At 45.3% G+C, this 13,918-nt stretch overlaps 1 protein-coding gene and 1 long non-coding RNA gene across 5 annotated transcripts in view; one reads left to right on the top strand and one right to left on the bottom strand.

Annotated features, from left to right (window-relative positions):
- SLC6A14 (solute carrier family 6 member 14) overlaps nt 1-13,918 on the bottom strand; it is a 54,132-nt gene that overhangs the window by 23,017 nt on the left and 17,197 nt on the right. The window contains exons 1-2 of one of the 2 annotated variants that reach the window (XM_079962793.1): nt 7,021-7,124; nt 511-670 (exon numbers count right to left, since the gene is read on the bottom strand). In XM_079962793.1, the coding sequence (XP_079818919.1) occupies nt 511-670; nt 7,021-7,068 (208 nt within the window). In that variant the 5' untranslated portion in view covers nt 7,069-7,124. Of the gene's footprint in view, nt 1-510; nt 671-7,020; nt 7,125-13,918 lie in introns of those variants that run through there. The other variant, XM_079962792.1, reaches the window with a different exon arrangement.
- LOC307208314 overlaps nt 7,253-13,918 on the top strand; it is a 44,002-nt gene continuing 37,336 nt past the window's right edge. For all 3 annotated transcript variants that reach the window (XR_013835069.1, XR_013835070.1, XR_013835071.1), the window contains exons 1-2: nt 7,253-7,390; nt 10,313-10,524. This is a non-coding gene — a long non-coding RNA (uncharacterized lncRNA). The remainder of the gene's footprint in view (nt 7,391-10,312; nt 10,525-13,918) is intronic.

The raw sequence follows: 13,918 nt of genomic DNA, 5'->3' as shown, positions 1-13,918 counted from the left end.
TGGTGTGGGCACAGAGAATCATAATCGCTCCACCCCCACCCCGGAAAAAAGCACCCTTAAACAGGCATTTGGCATTTGGATGAATTCTGTTGTTAAAGTATTACCCCAACTTCTGCGTAAATCTAAACTGGGCTTCTAGAAATCTGGTGTTTGGGGCTCCCACTCCCAACACCCTTGCTGACTGGGACTGGCGGGCATTGCTCGAAGCACTGCACCTTTTATGCCAACCACACTTGGCACAATGTAAGTTATTTCTAGCCTGCAGCATTCATGCTGTTTGTGTCTCAAGGGCTGGATGAGGAGTGGGAAGAAATGCCTTTCATGGAAATTTCCTTGGCTGGTCACCTAAAGGCACTTTCAACACACTCTAGGTGAGTAGGTAAGCAGCTGTTTGCCAGCATGCATTATAAGACAGGCAACTTCAACAAACGCTCCACTAAGGTGCTTCTCCACTTTCTCCTTCTAGGATGGCCTTGCCACTGACACAGGAAGCACAAACAGAAAGCCTACCTCCTCCATCCTTATAGGTGAGGTATGGAAAGCGCCAGACATTCCCCAAGCCAACGGCATAGCCAACCATAGAGAGGAGGTAGTCTGATTTGCGTGACCAGTTTCCTCGTTCACTCTCTTCATCTTTTTCGGTAATTTTCTCAGTAGACAAAGTGAAATCCTTTAAGAAGGAAGAGAGAAAGTCATTCATGCATTTATATCAAAACCTTTGCATCCCACCATTCTGTCCATGAATGAACATTGGTGAGAGATGGAGAGAGAGAGATGATACAAAAGAATGCATGCCAATTATTATATTAATTTATTATATTATTACACTGGTCAACAACAAATTTGTTGTCTGCGTTTTTTCAGTTGATTTAGGACAAATCTGATGCACTGAATCCAGAAATCACATTGGTTTTGCTCAATCAGGTCAAGTTTTTGAGCTATGGCCACATGTCATTTTTTATGTTTTTGTTCACATGTACGCTTGTGTGGAGCATTTTAGAAGAAGTTGGTGGGGGTAAAATGCCATGTTGAATAATTGTTTTGATTGGAAATGATTATTTTAATGACAAGAAGTATTTAGGTCCGATAGTTCTGGGTGATTATGTCGAAAAGGGATCAGTTTGAAGTCATAAAACCTCGAAATCTTCCATAAATTGGTGCGGCAAAGCATAAAGTTGGGGGATCAAAACTACCATAAGTTAATGGGGCAGCCGCCCCACGAAGTATCCTGATCTTCAATCAGCACGTCGTCCTGTAGCTCATTGTGATGAAATTCCAGTGCCTATCTTCGGAGAACTTCCTGACATTAGTGACGAAGATGCCTCCAGTGTTGAAGGACATGAAGAATAAGTGGTTCTTGAAGATGATGCTCCACATCCATTTTTCCAAAAGGAGTTGAATGATCTAGTTCGCGATCTCAGCTTGTCAAAGGACTCTGCCGAACTGTTGGCATCCAGATTGAAGGAAAAAAACCTCCTCTCTGACAGTGCTCGCATCAGCTTCTCGCGCAACAGGCATCAAGAGTACCTCCGTTTTTTCTCGGAAGAGAAGGACTTGGTGTACTGTGCAGATATTGCGCAGCTTCTGCTCAAAGATTGGAGTGCCACAGTACGAACCCAAAGACTGGAGACTGTTCATTGACAGCAGCAAGCGATCACTGAAATGTGTTCTGCTACACAACGGCAACCAGTTTGCCTCTATACCCCTGGCTCACTCGAGTACACTGAATGAAAACTATGAAGCGGTGAAGTATGTGCTGGAGAAAATTGGTTATGATCAGCATAAGTGGTTTATTTATGTTGACCTGAAGATGGTGAACTTTTTGTTGGGACAACAGTCTGGCTTCACCAAGTACCCATGTTTTCTGTGCATGTGGGATAGTAAGGACTGTGCTCAGCATTACATGAAGAAGGACTGGCCTGTGCGGGAGGAATTGGTGCTTTGCAAAGAAAGGAACGTCATCAACGACCCTCTGGTGGACAGAGACAGAATACTCTTCCCACCGCTGCACATCAAGCTCGGCTTAATCAAGCAGTTCACCAAGGCTCTGGACAAGAATGGTGACTGCTTCACTTACTTGTGCCAGGCTTTTCCAGGATTGACCATGGAGAAGTTGAAAGCAGGCATCTTCAGCTCATCAGAGACCCAGAGTTCAGAAACTCAATGAACAAAGTGGAACTGGAAGCGTGGAAGGCATTTGTTTTGGTAGTGAAGAACTTTCTTGGCAACAATAAGGCCAGAAACTACGCAGAACTTGTCAACAACATGCTGACTGCTTTCAGAAACCTGGGCTGCAACATGAGCGTCAAGATGCACTACCTATTTTCACATATGGACCGGTTCCCTGAGAACCTGGGTTCAATGAGTGACGAGCAGGGGGAGAGATTCCATCAGGACATGAAAGAGATGGAGACCAGGTATCAGGGTCTCTGGGACGCAGTCATGATGGCTGACTACTGTTGGACTCTGAAGAGAGACCTCCCTGCCGCTGAGCATTCCTGGAGTTCCAAGAAATGGAAGTTCAAGCCCTGAAGTTTGAAAAATGCAATTTACGTGTACTTACCTTTATTAATGCCCACCATTCAGTTTACAGTAAACCTGACCTGATGGAGAGAAACGGATGCCATTTCCTGATTCAGCAGTGCAAAAATACCCTAAATCAGTTGTAGAAATCTAGACAACATTTAAAAAGTAAAAAATTGTTGCCCAGTGTTATATACTCAGAGTAGACCCACTGAAATTAATGAACATGCCCATCTTAGGTCCATCCATTTCAATAAGTCTACTCTGAGTAAAACTTAGTTGGATGCAGCCCAATACTTAATATTTATTAATTTATATTAATTAGTTTACATTAATTTACATACACGACAAGGCCCAAGTAGACCCATTTTGTTATATAACGATAGTCATAATGCTCACCAGCCATGGCGACTATGTTCTGCCTCCATTACAAGAGGCATAATGCTTCTGAACACCAGTTTCTAGGAATCTCAGGGGAGAAAGTGCTCTTGCAGACCCTCCAAGTGCCCCTATTTTCCAGGGATGGTCCCAATTGACAGAAGCCATCCCAATTTCTTATTTGATCCCAGAATGTCTTAAGACGTCCCTGTTTTCACCAGAGAAATGCTGGAAAGTATGGAGTTATGTGACCCCCTGAGCCAAGGAGATAGGTATACAGTGGTACCTCGGGTTACATATGCTTCAAGTTACATACGCTTCAGGTTACAGACTCTTCTAACCCAGAAATCATAGAATCATAGAATCATAGAGTTGGAAGAGACCACAAGGGCCATCGAGTCCAACTCCCTGCCAAGCAGGAAACACCATCAGAGCACTCCTGACACATGGTTGTCAAGCCTCTGCTTAAAGACCTCCAAAGAAGGAGACTCTACCACACTCCTTGGCAGCAAATTCCACTGTCGAACAGCTCTTACTGTCAGGAAGTTCTTCCTAATGTTTAGGTGGAATCTTCTTTCTTGTAGTTTGGATCCATTGCTCCATGTCCTCTTCTCTGGAGCAGCAGAAAACAACCTTTCTCCCTCCTCTATGTGACATCCTTTTATATATTTGAACATGGCTATCATATCACCCCTTAACCTCCTCTTCTCCAGGCTAAACATGCCCAGCTCCCTTAGCCATTCCTCATAAGGCATCGTTTCCAGGCCTTTGACCATTTTGGTTGCCCTCCTCTGGACACGTTCCAGTTTGTCAGTGTCCTTCTTGAACTGTGGTGCTGTACTACCTTGGGTTAAGAAGTTTGCTTCAGGATGAGAACAGAAATTGTGCAGCAGCAGCAGGAGACCCCATTAGCTAAAGTGGTGCTTCAGGTTAAGAACAGTTTCAGGTTAAGAACTGGCCTCCGGAACGAATTAAGTACTTAACCCGAGGTAGCACTGTACAACCTTTAGAAGACCTCTAAAGGCAGCCCTATAAAGGAAAGTTTTTTTTAATGTTTAATGTTTGGTTATCTTTTAAATATGTTGGAAGCTGCCCAAAGTGGGCAGCAAATAGCAAAATTATCATTATCATTATCATTATTATTATTAGATAGGACACCCCTATTTTCATTGGAGGGTTTGTTGTTGTGCTCATATCCTTCTTGGGGGCTACCCTTGGGGGCATCTGGTCGGCCCCTGTGAGAACAGGGATTTGGCAGAAATGACATAAAGGATTAAGTAAAAATGAATTGGTGAAAGAGAGAACATAAAATTATAGTATATTAAGACAAATTATTAAGATAAAAACAAGGTTGGAAGGATTTGCTGAAATAACAATTTGAATTAGAATACAAAAATGGGAGGTGTGAGGAGGTCAAGGAAATAAGTAAAGGAAAGAAAGCTATGTAAAGGTTCGATTTGTTCTTTTTTAATTGATTGTATTTTTTCTGTCTTTTTTATTTTTATTTTTTATTTTTTTATTTTTGTAACCTTTAAAATTTGAATAAATATTATTATTTTTTTAAAAAAAGAGAGAACAGGATGCTGGACTAGAAGGGCCATTGACCTGATCCAGCAGGCTCTTCTTATGTGCCTATGTTCTTGGCAGTTTACAAAATAAAAAAGCCAAGTTACACCAACATTAAACTATAAACACCCATGATTGAAATACACAATAAAAGAAAGCCACTTATAACAATGCAGCAATTAAAGGCAGGAGACTCAGGAAAGGCACCTGAGCCAAGGACAAGGTTAATAATGCCCCCCATGGTGAAGCTCTCAAGGTTTACCAATCAAAGGCCAGAGATGGAAGAGATGAGCCTGTAGGCGCTGGGGGGGGGGGGAGTTGCTCTTGCACTCATGCGCTGCTTCTGCTTCCCAGAGGCCGAAAGGGGAGCTGGGCCAGTGGGCCTTGGACCTGATCTAGCAGCCAGGTCCTTCCTGTATTTCTCCACCATCAGGGCAGAATCAACAGCAGCAACAGTGAAGCAGAAAAGCATTTCACATAATTTTTCTGTGGCTATCCAGGTCAGAGCATGTCCTGGGCTGCAACTGAAATTACTGCTGTTGCTTTAAAATCAGCTGAGAAAAAGGCAGAGAATCTTTAGTTCTACATGCAGAGCATGGATTCCTCCAAGGCAGGAGTGCCATCTTGGCCCTGCGACTGTGGGTACCACGCAGCTTGCCTGGTCCTGGCGCTGAAATTTGTGGGTGCCCAGCCCATTCATGGGAATTTTGTAGGCGGTGCTCAGTCACCCAGGGTCCCAGGCACCTATGCTCCAAGGCATCTTAGGAGCTGTAATTTGCCCGCAGCAGAGCAACAATCGCCACCACCCTTAACTACACTTCCCAGAATCCTTTTTTTTTGGGGGGGGGAGAGTTGTGTGTTTCAAGTATGCTTTAATTATATGGCAAAGTCAAAATAAATTTGTCAGCCACCTTTAGATCTCATGGCAGTTCGCGGCATAAAAATACCAATGCTTCCCTCACATGCACCTGCCACTTTAGTTCTGATACTTTTTTAAACACACACACACACACACACCCAGGATCAATCCTCATGGGCTTGGGGGGGGCAGGGGGGTAGTTGCCCCCCAGATCAAGTAAAACAGCAGAAATACTTAACTAACTGAGCAGTCACCGCCCATCAAAATCCCTCACTATGCGCACCTTAACCCTTTTACCTCTTGGCCATTTCTGCTCCATCAGAGGTTCCCAAGGGGGGAGCAACAAAGGTGAGCTCTTCTGTTCAACCTTGTGGAAGCCTTTGGGCTGCCAGAACCCTGCTGTAATTGCTAATCTTCAGTCATGCAAGCCTTTGCTCCCCCTTTCGCTTCTGACTCCGTTTCCCCTACCCCTGGTCTCACCCTGGGGTAGAATGCTATTCGTTCGTCCGTTCGTCTGTATCTATATCGATATACTTAGCGATAAGACTGTAATGAGAGCCTCGAACTACAGCAGTTCAGATACTTGTTCCCTTGTTCTGGATCTTGATAAGACGCAGTTAATCACTAAAACCAGGGGCGAAACCAGGCTTTATTTCACCCGGGTCAAAGACCCAGTTTGGCACCCCAAGCCCACGTGCAACCCCCCCAAAAAAAAACCCCACACAGGCAGGGCGCCTCAATGGCGCCCCTCTGGAGGAGTCACAAGGCAAAAAACCTGGCTAGCCCCGCCCCCCAGCTAAGGCACTGACTAAAGCCATCTATTTATGCCAGTGACTTACCAAGCAGGACTTTTAAATTATTGTAGCAAAAAGCAGAACAAGTGATGAAGGCACAAGCCCAAACCCTTTGCTGTAAGAATTGAGCATTTCTGATTTGTAAGCTATTGTTCGTCATATATCTGTGTCTGTATATCTCAAAGTATCTAATAGATCCAAAAGCAAATCAGGAGCAGATAAAAAAACTACCATAGTTAAACTAACCAGGGGTGCCAACTTGAATAAAATATGGAGCGGGAGCCCCGCCCTGCATAATCGATCACATTACACGGGGCACACACACCATTTGAATGGCAATGCCCATCAATGGGGGAGGCAGTCCTCTCAAATATTTTATGGGGGGGGGGGACGGAATCAAAGGCACCTTGGCCCCTCGGAGTTGGCTCCAATGAAACTACCCATCACTAACTCGCTCTGAATGTAGAATCCTTCATTCTACAGGAAGCGGCCCCCTCCTTGCAACTTGAATGAGCGACCCATTGAACTGAGGGGGCTTTGATGCACAGGGGGTGCAAAGATGCATGGGCAACGGGGCACACAAAACTTCCCTCTTGCGCTCTGAAAAAGGCTACAGGCAAAGAGGAGGAGGAGAATAGGCAGAAGTTACCTGCCGCAAGGAGCTTACAATCTAAACCTCTACCACATATGATGGAGGAGCCCCTAGGAGCTTCCACGCACCCCGGCTTGCTGCCCCATGTTATTTAGTGGGGAGGCGGACTTTTCAGTCGAGGCACCACAGTTTGTTTGCGGGGCATCCTGGTTATTCCGAGCAGCCTCCTCCCGTCCCTCCTTGCGCGTCCGGCCGGACGCCGGTGACGCCTGTTCGGCTGCATCCTGCCCATCACTGTGCGGACTCACCTCCTTGTTACCGCACCGCAGGAAAGACGGCAAGCTGAGCCACCCCATTGCTGTCTGTGCTCGAAGCCCGGAGTCTTTCGCAGACTGCTACTTTCTGCCGTCCCGTCCAGGTAGCTTTTATGGGGCGAGGCGGGCCGGGCCCGCCCTAGCTGCTCTCCTCCTCCACCTCTCCGGGAGGGACCTTACAGGTGGAACCGGGAGAAGGGCAGGCCCCTCCCCTCCCCCACCCGGTCATGTCCCGTCCCGTTTGGGCACAGCACGTGGGGAGGAGGCCGCGGAGCAGCGTACCCGTCACCCGCCTCCACTTCTCCATTCAGGCAATATGTCCCCCCGCCCCAAATCGGAGCCTACCACGGTCTCAGGAGGACAGGTAGCCGTTCAAACGTTCCTCTGTCGCTTCCCTTTTCTTCAATGGATTCACGTCTAAGTTCACTTCCTCTCGTCTCTGCCGCTCAGGCGTCCCATACTTCTCTCTCCCCCCCCCCCCCCTTCCACCCTTTGCTCATCTGCGGACCAGCCGCCCTTCCCGCTTGCCCCCTCTCTAGCAAGGCTTCCCTTACCCGCTTCAAAATTTTAAAATGGATTTTTCACAAGGTGGGAGCTTCCTTACCCTAGCCTGGTCCACACGGGACGTTGAACAGGAGTCCAAGCTGCCTCGGTTATTTATTTACTTCTTACATTTATGTCCCACATATTGGTCCTCAAGGAGATCAAGGTGGCCTGCATGCTTCTCCCCTTTCTCATTTAAGCCCAGCAACAACCCAGTGGGGAAGGTTAGACTGAGAGGCAGGGACTGCCCCCCAGGGTCACCCCCATCAGGAGCTTCACTGCTGAGCAGGCTTCAAACCTGGTCTTTCCCGTGTCCTAGTCCCAGAGACTCTAACCCAGAACAGCCCAACTTTTCAAACCAAGTGGGCCGAAAAAGTACTTTGACACAGAACCCATAGGTTGGACACTGCCCTGTTGCGCGGGGGTGGGGGTGAAGGCTGCCAAAATTTGATTCCCCCCCCCCAGTGTGCTGCCTTGTAACACCATACAATCAACTTATAATCTACTCCTGTATAAGATAAGTGTGCACACTAATGTACATAGATGGTACCCTTGCTGAATAGCGCACATTAAGAACCATAGGCGTGTGCAGCTCAGTCGGTTTGTGTACACAGATTGTGCACTCATCTAGATCTGATGGTTGGTCCATCGAGCCCATTATCCTTACTGGCAGAGGCTTTCTCCCTCTCTCTCTGCCTGGAGATGCCTTTGGGGGTTGAACCTGAGACCTTCTGCATTCAAGGCAGATACTCTGCCACGGAGCAACAGCTCTTCTTCTAAGAACAAAACAAGGTACTAGTCCTCATAGTTTTGTATTAAGGGTGGATTTGATAAGAACATAGAAAACTGCCTGGTACAGAATGAGATCATTTTGGGTACAACCAGCTCAGTATTGCCTGCACTGACTGGCAGTGGCTCTCCATGGTTTCAGGCGGGCGACATTCTCATCCCAACCTGCAGAGGCCATCAGATGGAACCTGGGCTCCACCTGCAAAGTGGGTGCTCTGCCACTGAGTTAGAGCCCTGCCGGAGGCAAGAGCAGGGGGCATAGAGCTTCTCCATTTAGAAGGCGAGAAAGATAAAATCTGTGCCTGATTCCAGGAAGGAAAAGTAGGCAGCAAGATGCTAAAGAACCATCTGTCCACTGAGCTTTCTTTTCAATCCATCATCAACTGCCTCTTTAGGACTGTTTTGGCATCCATTCCTCCATCTATTCCTCCCTTTCAGTCCAATTATCCACCATTCCATTCATTTTTGCCTGGCTCTTTATCACGGACTGCTGTGTGTGTATGAGAATTGTGCGGGGGGAGGGAGAGGGGGAGGGAGAGAAATGTCTCTGCTAACTTTTCAGAATCACAGTCTCTCTCACTTTCTCCCCTCTCAACCTCTATTCACACTTTTCATTTTATTTGGAGCAATAACATTCATACATTTTGCAAAGTACGCTTTTCAGCTCCATCTTTTTTTTAAAGGGAACCATAGGAGCCAACTCCTAGGGTCCCTGGGGGCTTTGGCCCCCAAGATAAAATATTTGAGGGGGCCAGGCCCCTGCAAAGTTGATGGGCATTGCCATTCAAATGGTCTTGTGTGTGCTGTGTCATGTGATTGATTATGTGGGGTGGAGCCCACCTGCGCCCCCATAATATTTTATTCAAGTTGGCACTCCTGAAGGGAAGCACACAAGGCCTGTGTTTTCCTTGCTTTTCGAGTCGACTCCCACAGTATAGCTTTGCACTCTTGAACAGTGCAAAGCAGGACAGCATTTGCATCTGAGGGACAAGCAAAGCTAAGCTAGGAAAAAAATGAGATTGCATTGCTTGGATAAGATGTTTGCACTCTAGGGAGCAAGTAGTGGACAGGAGGACAAAAGAGTTTTAGCTCCCCCACCCACAGCCAAATCCAGCTGAACAGAGCCTCTCCTACGGAAGGGCTTTAAGAAGACCAGAAACAGCTGGAAGGGGAGGAGTTTGGCGGCAGGGATTCTTTTAATTTTATTGCTTCTTTTTGCATGGCTTTTTATGTGTTTCGGTATTTTATGTATTGCAATTCTGCTGCTATTTTTATTGATTATAATTTAAGTAATGGTTTATTGTAATTGTTGAGAGCAAATTTCCAATCGTTATTTGTTGATACTTGAGTGTTGATTTTGTTGTGTACTATAATAATAATCATAATTATTTCTACCCCGCCTCTCTGACTGGGTTGTCCCAGCCACTACATTCTAATGGATTATTGAATACTACATTATTTGATATGTTGTTTATTTTAAGTCATATTTTTGGTATGACTTGTATTGGATTAGATGGTTGTAAGATGTGTGATATTTGTTGTATATTTCCTTGTTTCTTCTGTCTGTAAACTGCCTTGTTGTGTAGCAATACAGAAAAGCAGTATGCAAATTATAAGTGAAATGAAATGAAAATGAAATGAAGGTTGTTAGAGTAGGACCTGGGAGACCAGGGTTCAAAGGTGCCTCTCATCCTAGCCTCCCTCACAGGGTTGTTGTGAGGATAAAATGCAGAGAGGGAGAACCATGCATTCCACCTTGAGCTCCTTGGAGAAAAGGCAATATAGAAACGGGATAAATAAAATAAAATTAATATTGGGAATTTGAGAGGTTTTGCCATGGTTTGAAGAACACATAAATCCGGTGGGGGGGGCGGGGTTTAAGTAGAAAGGGTAAGGCAAGTGAAGGATAGCTGCCAGTTCAACATTTCTTCACTTCTTCTTTCATTCTTTGCAGATCCAGAACTTTGCTTCACAGTCAGCTGAGAGAAAGGGTGACTTCAAAGAGGAAAATCCAGAATTGCCCCATCACTTTTCCTGCACCCACACAGTTGCTGTGCAATGCAGAATTTCATTCACTCTGAACTAACAACTCTCCAAGGTGTCTTGCAATGTATCTGGAAAAACCTAAGTCACCATCACAACAGCAGCTGGAGCAATAAAACCAAGGTAGGTAGGTTGACTCATAAGGAGGTAGAAACCAAAAACTGAAGACCATTAGAGCAACCAGAATGGCACATAAGAGTGTGCAAGCTTTTGAGTTACCAGGAAAAGTGGGTAAACAAAGCAACCGGGATCTTTTGTGGGCGGGAGTGAGGGGCGGAGATGAAGCTGTGAGTTTGCAATAGGGAAGAGACTTACGATGGAATGTGGGAGGAGATAGCAGACATTAGAATAAGGTCACCTGTGTGTGGTGAGGTTTCAGGGTGCACAAAGGGCTGCTGAGAAATAAGAAGGAAAAAGGGAGGAGTCATAGGTCAGCAGCAGAGCACCTGCTTTGCATGCAGAAGAATATGCCAGGTTCAGTCTCCAATGGCATCTCCCCGTAGGGCTGGGAGAGATCCCTGCCTGAAACCCTGGAGAGCTGCTGCCAGTCAGTGTACAATACTACTAATGGACAGCTTCCTGTGTTCCTAACGTACAGTGACCGACTCCCCATCTGTGGGAATTCAAAAGAAGAAAATTACCTTGATCCATTGCCACCCTTAGGAACAACATAGGTGTCTCGGAACAGATGGGAAACAGGAGTGAAGAGGAACAAGGCAGTAGTTATGTCAAGCAGGTACAGGCTAATGTTAGGTGCCTGAGATTGCTTTATTCCTCTTACCTCCTGCTCCACTTTCCCTTGTGTTGTGTTGTGTTTGCTTAGATTATTAGCCTGTGGAGAAGGGACTGTCTTGTTTTTTAATGTAAGCTCGTTTGGGAACCATCCCCCGCCCAATGGTATAAAATCCTTTTTCCAGTTTAGAATTTTGCATCCAAATTGCTTAATTTAAAAATAAATAAATCTAAAGTCGCATAAAAAGTTAGAATCTAGAATCCATTTTGGGCAGTATCTTTATTAGGCCACCAAAATGTCACGAAGGATAGGTCCGGATATTATTAGTATTGTTGAGATCTGGAAATGGCCTATGTCTCCAGATTTAAGGACTTAATAAGAGCATTGCTAGATCAGCAAACGTTAAGCACGTTGGTGTTCATCATCATCTTCACAGTCATCATTTTATTATTTATATCCCACTCATCTCACTTGGTTGCCCCAGCCACTCTGGGAGGCTTCTAACAGATATTTAAACATCATACATTAAGAGATTCCCTATACAGATCAGACCAAAATATGGCTTTCCTGCACTTAGAGTATCCTTTTCAGACTGTGGTGACCAGAAATATATACTCTATTCCAAATGTGGCAGCACCATAGATAGGCATTGCAGTACTGACAGTTTCAACACACAGTACACAAATGTCCCCATTTAGAAGTCAAGAAGAAATCTTTTGATTGTCTCAATAGCTATCAGGAACGCCAACTTGGGTCTCGGCTTATAGGTGCCCAGCATATGTGACATGACATCATGATGTGACATCGTGATGTGATGTCATGATGTCACACACCCCGTGACCTCAGAACCTGACTTCCAGTGCCACCGGAAGTCAGGTTCCAAGGTCTGACAAGGCCTTTGATAGCATCTCCAAGGTCTTGCAAGATGCTTAGTGAGGCCCCCAGGACTCCCTATAGTTGGTGCCCCTGATACCTATGTTCTTCCACTGTAGAAGGAAGCATGCCTCCAAATATCAGTAGCTGAGGTCAAAGATGTGAGGTGAGGATAAATTCAATCCAGTTCAGATTTTAAGACATCCTTCAGAATTTGCAGCTCTCCAAATTTTGCACCGTGGTTTTCCAACCTACCAAATGACTACAAGAATCCAAATATTTGGGGAAGTTGTGCATAAAAACAAATATATTAGTGAAAACAGCATACAAAAAATGTAATATATTAAAGAGAAATTGCCTGCATGCATGTGTGAATGAGTCAAAACTGCATACAAAGATGTGTTTCTTAGGAGAAATTTGCACTAAAATGCTGAAGAATTTTCATGAGGGTTTTTTTGAAGGAAAAAAAGGAAAAATCACAGATTGCTGCAGCAACATGGAAAACTGAATTTAAGATTAGAAAAATGAGAGAACAGAGAGAACCAAAGCTGACAGAACCTTCTCCCACTAGCTGGGAATTGCAGGTGTTCGGGTGCTGATGTGCTCATATCTTGCTTCCAGGCTTCCCATTGGAGTACCTGGTTGGCCACTATGAGAAGGGGATGCTAGACTTGATGGGTTACTGGCCAGATCCAACTGTCAGGTCCTTCTTGGGTTTTTATGCTTTCTGGTTCAGCTACATTTGTGCCTAACTGGCCAGTATACCTTGAAAAATGATAATGTGGGGCTGGGAGAGGGGGCAGAAAATAGCAAAAAACACCAGGGCCATTGAAAAGGTTGTTTCCTTCTCAATGGCCTTTGGAATCTCTTCCATTTATGAATGCATTAACCAGGGTGAAGGGTTGCTTATTAGTCTTCTCTAGGGAATATCCCCAAACGGCCAAGCAGTTTCCCTCCTTCAAATGGCCAGTTTGGAATACATTGGCACGGTTTGGGATTCTGCGCCCGTGTCCTACAAGGTTTCTATATGCCACAAAGCCAGATGGGCATGCCTCTTTCCAAAGGAGACGATGAGAGTGCCTGGGATAGGATGGCCTCCTGCGCAGTGCACTGCAGAACACAGAATAAATGTCTGCAAAATGCTTGCTCTGCTGAGTGACCGGGAGAAAGGGACCTTCCTTCAAAACAAACTCGGAGCAGGAACAGCATTCCTGTTGAGATCTAACAGGTACCTGCTACCTGCACTTCCCAGGTACAATTGGAATACCTTTTTTTTTGTTCCAATGGGCTTTCTCAGATGGATAAATGGCTTTTAGTACTTTGTATGGTTTTAGTTCTGTTCTACATGTATTCGGTTGGGGATTTGCTGTGTTTTTAATAGTTTTTATTGTACATTGCCTTGAGACAATTGCATAGAAGATTAATGAATAAATGCTAATGATATTAATTATCCCCACCATCTGTCCCCTGAATGGCTGCTAGAGGCCACTCAACACACCCTCATTCAATGCATTCCACTCACCATTCAGGAACATTTATCTATGTTCATCTGGCGATCCAGAATCTCAACCCTTTCTAATGTATTTCCATGGCCATTTGGAAGGGCCATGGAAATACATTAGAAAGGGTTGAGATTCTTTTTGTTCTGGCCATTTGAAGACGGTCCCTAAGGATCACCAAGGACACTGGGCCAATCACCACCCTGATGGTGGGAAGCATGTAGCAGTTGGGGCCTGGCATTCCTTTGGCTATTCAGAAGGAACCAATGTATTCCATTTGCTACTCCCTGTTATTGGCTTGAATATCTCCCCAAGGGAAAAGCAAAGGCATTTGGAGCTTTGGAGAAGGGTGGGTGGGTTATAAAAAACCATGCATGGTGCAGAGAAAGCAGGCAGGGATCATTTTCACCAC

This window comes from Podarcis cretensis, assembly GCF_951804945.1.
Source record: "Podarcis cretensis genome assembly, chromosome: Z".
In the NCBI taxonomy this organism is placed as follows: domain Eukaryota; kingdom Metazoa; phylum Chordata; class Lepidosauria; order Squamata; family Lacertidae; genus Podarcis; species Podarcis cretensis.
Note: the sequence above shows the minus strand (reverse complement) of the source record. Positions and strands in the feature narration are given on the sequence as shown.